Source organism: Myotis davidii, unplaced genomic scaffold (genome assembly GCF_000327345.1).
Source record: "Myotis davidii unplaced genomic scaffold, ASM32734v1 scaffold223, whole genome shotgun sequence".
Lineage (NCBI taxonomy): Eukaryota > Metazoa > Chordata > Mammalia > Chiroptera > Vespertilionidae > Myotis > Myotis davidii.
Window position 1 is genome coordinate 766,526 of NW_006294609.1, and position 6,129 is coordinate 772,654.

General features: G+C 61.0%; 1 protein-coding gene across 1 annotated transcript; it reads left to right on the plus strand.

Annotated features, from left to right (window-relative positions):
- Positions 1-6: 6 nt before the first annotated feature.
- SLC25A1 (solute carrier family 25 (mitochondrial carrier; citrate transporter), member 1) lies at positions 7-2,451 on the plus strand. The gene is made up of 7 exons (XM_006768835.1): positions 7-110; positions 196-334; positions 809-893; positions 1,051-1,155; positions 1,276-1,391; positions 1,472-1,545; positions 1,750-2,451. The coding sequence occupies exons 2-7, from the start codon at positions 203-205 to the stop codon at positions 1,862-1,864; spliced, it is 627 nt and encodes a 208-aa protein (XP_006768898.1). The 5' UTR covers positions 7-110; positions 196-202; the 3' UTR covers positions 1,865-2,451.
- Positions 2,452-6,129: the final 3,678 nt, after the last annotated feature.

Here is a 6,129-nt window from a genome sequence, read left to right on the forward strand (position 1 = left end):
CCCTCCCCAGGGGACTGTGTGCGGCAGACAGTGCGCAGCCATGGCGTCCTGGGCCTGTACCGAGGCCTCAGCTCCCTGCTCTACGGCTCCATCCCCAAGGCGGCCGTTAGGTGAGGCGGGCCCGGGTGGGGGCGGTCTCTGGAAGGTGGCAAAGGTGGCGGCGGCCCCTCTCACCCCGCTGCCTTCCGCCCCAAGGTTCGGGATGTTTGAGTTTCTCAGCAACCACATGCGGGACGCCCAGGGACGGCTGGACAGCACTCGAGGGCTGCTGTGCGGCCTGGGCGCAGGAGTGGCCGAGGCCGTCGTGGTCGTGTGTCCAATGGAGACCGTTAAGGTGGGGAGGGTCCCCGTGGGAACAAAGCCTGCAGCGGGGAGGAGGTGGTGGGGCCTGGGGGGTGCCGCGTCCCTGCGTCCCATGGAGACGTTGGGGTGGGAGGGTCCAGCAGGAGGGGCGAGGGGCGAGTGGGGAGCTGAGTGCGGGAGGCCTGCAGGATGGGCCTCCTGTGGAGGCTGGACTCTGTCCTGAAAGCAGTAGGAAGATGGTAAATTTTTAAAAAACACTTTTATAAACAAAACAATGCATGTTTGCTGCCTAAGATACAGGCAACACCACAAACACAACTTAGTGAGGCGGGCCCTCTTGTCTCTTTGGCCTCAAGTCCCACCGGGGCCCTGTTGGCCCTGCTTCCAGATGAAGATCTGTATCTACAGCCCTGACTGTGGTGGGCTCTGGACCTGCAAGCCAAGGGGCCAAGGGTGCCCTTCCCATGGCACCCTGGGAGCCAGCTCCTTTGCTTCCCTCTCACAGGTGAAGTTCATCCATGACCAGACCTCTCCCAACCCCAAGTACAAAGGATTCTTCCATGGAGTCAGGGAGATTGTGCGGGAACAAGGTGAGCCACTGGGCCTTCCCCCTCAGGTAGGATCAGGGGCCTCAGCCAGAATGAAGGGGCCCTTCCTCCTTCTGCCCTGGCCCTCCTGTGTGCAGCTTCCCCCAGTCCCCGCTAGGGCCTGTGTGCAGGTGTAACCTCCACTCCTGCCTGCCCCCAGGGCTGAAGGGGACGTACCAGGGCCTCACAGCCACCGTGCTGAAGCAGGGCTCCAACCAGGCCATCCGCTTCTTCGTCATGACCTCCCTGCGCAACTGGTATCGAGGTGTGTCTGCTGCCCCGAGACCCCACCGCATCAGCCCTAGTCCACACTCCTCCCCAGCCCTCAGAGCTGAGCCCTTTACCTCCCCATCGCTTTCTGAATGCAACCCCCACCCACATCCAGGGGACAACCCCAACAAGCCCATGAACCCGCTGATCACCGGGGTGTTTGGAGCTATTGCGGGTGCAGCCAGTGTCTTCGGGAACACTCCTCTGGACGTGATCAAAACCCGGATGCAGGTGGGGTAGAGCCGAGAAGGGGAGGGGAGTGTGGGACGGGGGCTGGCTGCTGAGTCCTGTGGTGGGCTGGTGTCTTGCAGGGCCTAGAGGCACACAAATACCGGAACACGTGGGACTGTGGCATGCAGATTCTGAGGAATGAGGGGCTCAAGGCGTGAGTGACGGAGAGACAGGGCTGTTGTCCCCACCTCCCTAGGTCTCACCCCAAGACCCCTGCCTGCCTCAGGCCATCCCCTAGGAAGTCCTTACCTTTAAGTCCCTGTTCTTGCCCCTCCGATGTCTGGACCCAGCCGCCCTGTCTAGGGGCAGTGTCCTCCATCTCCCTCCTCACCTGGGTTTTTCTCCCACTCAACCCCAGGTTCTACAAGGGCACTGTCCCCCGCCTGGGCCGGGTCTGTGCGGATGTGGCCATCGTGTTCATCATCTACGACGAAGTGGTGAAGCTGCTCAACAAAGTGTGGCAGACAGACTGAGCCCCGAAGGTCTGCATTGGGGCTGCCCTCAGGCATCTCCGGACCAACCCCCTCCGCCCACTTCTCATGATTCCAGTGCAGTCGTGCCAAAAGGCCTTCTCCTGTCCCTTGCATTCCGTGGCCTGGGCCTATTCCCCACAGCCGTTGAGTCCAGATGTCCCATAGTACTGTGTCCCTCGTGGTCCAAATGACACCACCATTGTGTTGTGTTCAGCAGAGGCTGGGTGTCCCTCTGGCCCCCTTGCCTATATTCTTACTCATGCGCCCTGTGCCTGTGTTTCGTGTCTGTGACCCCGTGTCCCACTTCTCAGGGTGCCCGTGTTGCCTGGGTCCACAGCCCTGTCACCACGGCTTGGTCCCAGCCCGGTGCCTTCCACCCTGGGCAGCAGGTGCACCCACCCCTGCATACCACAGCTGCCTCCGGGCCTCAGCCTGGCCTCACTGCATTCCAGGGGCTGCATGCCCCCCGCTTCTCCTGCCACTGGCCTTAACTGGCCCTTGGGCCCTCCCTCCGCCTGGGACAGGGTGCACCCGCCGCTCTCAGGACCACCCTCCCAAGGCAGAATAAACCGGATACTGTCACAGCCTCCTGTCCCTGTGTGGGCCCATCTGTGGGTGGGCAGGGATGGCCAAGCCTCTGTGAAGGTCAGGGCCTTCTGAGGATATAGGCAGGGGGGCCAGGGCAGCCAGGCAGCTGGCAGGCAGGTGGGCAAGCCAGCAGTAGCCAGGGTCAACCCTCAGACCTGACACCAGGCCAGGGAACATCTGGGCCTCATCCAGGCCTGGCCTGTGGCCTATGGCCAAGATCCTGCAGGGTCACTTGGAAGAAAGCACTGAGTGGGCAGAACAGAGAGCTGCCCATGCTGCTGGTTGGGCCTGGGAGACAGTGCTCCTGGGCGCTTATCCTTCAACCTGTGATCAGGCCCCTCCCTCCCTCCCTCCTGGCTTCTCTGTGAAATGGTCTGAGGTAAAAGGCTTTGTGGGGCAGGTAGTCCCCTGAGGCTCTGAGCACGGGGCCTTTTCTCACTCCACTGGGACTGGGAGGCCTGGAGCAGGAATAGGTGGAGCTGCCTGACCAGGGCCCTAGGGTGCCTCACCCCTCAGAGGAAGGTGTGCCTCTTGCCGGAATCCCAGGATCCAGGCACAGGTTGGGGGATACAGAGCTCTGAACTGAAGGATCCCCAGGGCTCTTCCCACCCCCCTCATGTCAGGAGCTGGAACCACCACCCATGAGCCAAGTGGAGGAGACCCAGAGCAGGATGGGGTGAACCAGTCCCCTGGCTGTGTGGAGGCAGAGGCGCCTTCCTGTCCAGGTGACTCATGGGTAAAAGTCATGAAAAGGGTTGGCTCAGGCTGGGGCTGGACAATAACTTGCCAGCAGAAGCCTCCCAATAGGACAGTCCCCTCCCTGAAACTGCTGCTTCTGGGGGAGAGTGCCCCCCTGGTAACCTCACACAACACCTGGGTCTGAAAATTCTTGGGGGAGAATTGAGGGCCAAGTGTGGGCTTGTAGAGCAAGGAACACAGATTTTAGAAGGGTTGGGCCATGTGCTCCTGGTGTTCACCGGAGTCTTACCAATCTGCCACGACAGGAGAAGGCCCAAGCAGCAAAGCTTGCCTATCCACAGGGGCCAAGGGCCATCCCCCCCCCACGTACACACACCAGGGTGCAGGAACTCTGGGGGAGCACTAGGGCTGGGGCCTCAACCTCAGGCTACCAGCTCAGCGTCAGAAGCTTTACTGTGGGCCTGAAAGCAGGTGATGGGCAGCACTGACCCTCAGCACAGGCTACTGAGGCTAGAGGGGCACACAGCGTCCTGGCCCCTGCTCTCCAGGACACAGCATCTGCGACCCGTGAGGGGGCAGGACCCTGGCTCCTCATCTGCTCACTGTGTGACCTGAGGCAAGTCACCTAACTTCCATTTCCTAACCTGTAACATGGGGTGACACAGGAACCCATTCCAGTGGGTTATGAGAACAAAGTTATATAAACCGTGTGAAGTGCTTAGAACAATACTTAATGCAGTAAGCTACATGTGGTGGCTTTGTCTTTGGGTTGCAAGAGGTAGTTTGTAGTCTCCCTGGTTCTAAGTAGTTCCTAGAGTGGGCAGAGCCCAGCAGCTGGACCCTGAGGGGCCTGAATGCCCCTGAACACTCATCTCCTGGAATGGTAGCCACTTACTCATTGCTTACCAGCGCCCCAGAGCCCTGTCCCTCTCCCCCTTCGCAGGGAGGAAGGGACCCAGGCAACCCTTGGCTAACAGCAGGGCATGGGGACCTGTGCTCAGGAGGGGCAGGAACTCCGCCATAGCTTCAGGGTCCCCTACTATGCCTCACACCACAATGTGGACAGAAAGGCAGCCCAGCTAGAAAAGTTGATTGAGCTGGGTCTGAGTCCCCTGGGGCTATGAGCAGAGTTGCCACCTGCCCTGTTGGAACTCCCTGCTGGGCACGGCCTGCAGAGTTAGGCAACCTCAGTTCTTGTGGCTGAGACCTGAGGGAAGCAGGGGGGAGGGGCAGGAGAGGTATCCTGTGTGCAGGAGAGAGCTTGTGTCTCGGCTGAGGGCCATAAAGGCTGGAGGGAAGTAGCAGAGGGAGAGCAGCTGGAAAGGCCAGTGAGGACCTGGAGAAAATCTAGCTGCATTTGCCATGACCCCAAAGGCTGCAGAGAGGCCAATGGCAGGGACCAGTGTAGACATGGGACCACTGGGACTAGAACCATTGCCTGCCCTTGTGACGACAGGGGCAAAGGAGCAGAGACGTGGGCAGACCTTCAAGGTATCAGGAAACAGAACATACTAGACTTCCAGCCTGGTCACAGGCCAGTGTCAGGGAGGAGGCGGCTGTGTCTCTCAGGCGAGCTGTGAGCTGAGGAGTGTGAAGACCATATTCCTTCCACAACCAAACCCTCTGTGCCCATCTGGAAGCCGCAGCCAGCCTCCATTCAGCCTCAGGCAACCTTCGCCATCTGGCAGAGTCTCCTCCCCTCGGATCACAGAATGCGCCCCAGAAAGACAATGGCCCAGAGACAGGGCAAAGGGAGAGGGTGGGTGGCGGCCACCTCTGGGGCAGGGCTTGGCCAGCCTCCAGCCCAGTCCTCACTGCAATGTGGCTCCTCTCTAGGCAAGGCCTTCAGGCAGCTGCCCTCTAGTTCCCCACCCCACCTTCCGTGACCCTTCCTTCACTGGGTGACACTGCTGCACAGGTGTTCCCTGGGCTTCCCCATATCCTTGTGTAGGTGATGCGAGCTTAGTACGTACACACACACACACACAGTCGCTCCTGACAGATGGTCTGCTTTTAGTCAACAGACAATTCTGTTTTCCAGGTTGTGCCCTCAGCCTTCACAGCAGACACGATCCCAATTGATGCCACAGTATTTTCTCTGGACTTTCTACAGGTTCTCACGGATTCCCTGGTAGGGAGGGGGGTTGTAAGAGGCACAAAATTAGGGAGCCTCAGGAGTTCCTGCCTCCTCCAGATCTGGAAGAGGGACTGGGCTCACCAGGACAAGCATGGAGATGCAGGCACAGTGGAGAACTGGCTGCAAAGGCCCCTGGGAGGCACGGGATCCAAAGCCTACCAGGCCAACAATGTGGGCGATTTATAGAAAACAAGGCGGTCCCTGGTGTGGCCTTGCAGCTCCCCTCTTCCCACACCCACCCGGCAAATATCCCTGAGAGCAACCTCGCCTCCGCTCAGATTGGGCCCGGCCCTGACCTCCGACCCTCCCTGTTGTCACCTGCGCCTCCGCCGCCAGCCACGCCCACCGCCACTTAACCCTCCGTTGGCCCGGGCCTGACCTGGAGGCCCACTGGCCACAGGAGTGTCCTCTCCTGGAATGACCTCAAGGGATAAACCACGCCACTCCCTCCGCCACTCGGGTGCCCGCGGTGGCTGCTGCCACCCGGGCGGGGAGCGATGAGGCCTCGGGGAGCGATAAGGCCTCGGGGAGCTGCTGGCCCGGGCGCTTCCGCAGGCTCACTGGCCTGGAGCCCGCGCTGCCGAGCCCCCTCCTCCCGCTGCCCGGGACCTGGCGGCGCCCCTGCCCTGGTGCCTAGGAGACCCCCCCGGGCTGTGATGGGGGGAAGGTCAATCCATTGCCCGCGATCGTGGCCTGAGGCTCATCTGCGGGTGGGATCAGGCGACGGGAGCTGCGAAAGGCCGCAGCCATCAGAGCCCCTCTCAACCCCCGGTTCGGGGGTCCGGAAACTGGGGTCCGTGGGCGCGGGAGGTGCCCAGGAGGCTTCTCGGGGCCATTACTG

Coding starts and splice junctions, on each gene's coding strand:
- SLC25A1 (XM_006768835.1), top strand. CDS start 203: ATGTTTGAGTTTCTCAGCAACCACATGCGGGACGCCCAGGGACGGCTG. Junction 894..1,050: donor GGAGATTGTGCGGGAACAAG/GTGAGCCACTGG, acceptor GCCTGCCCCCAG/GGCTGAAGGGGACGTACCAG. Junction 1,156..1,275: donor CCTGCGCAACTGGTATCGAG/GTGTGTCTGCTG, acceptor ACCCACATCCAG/GGGACAACCCCAACAAGCCC.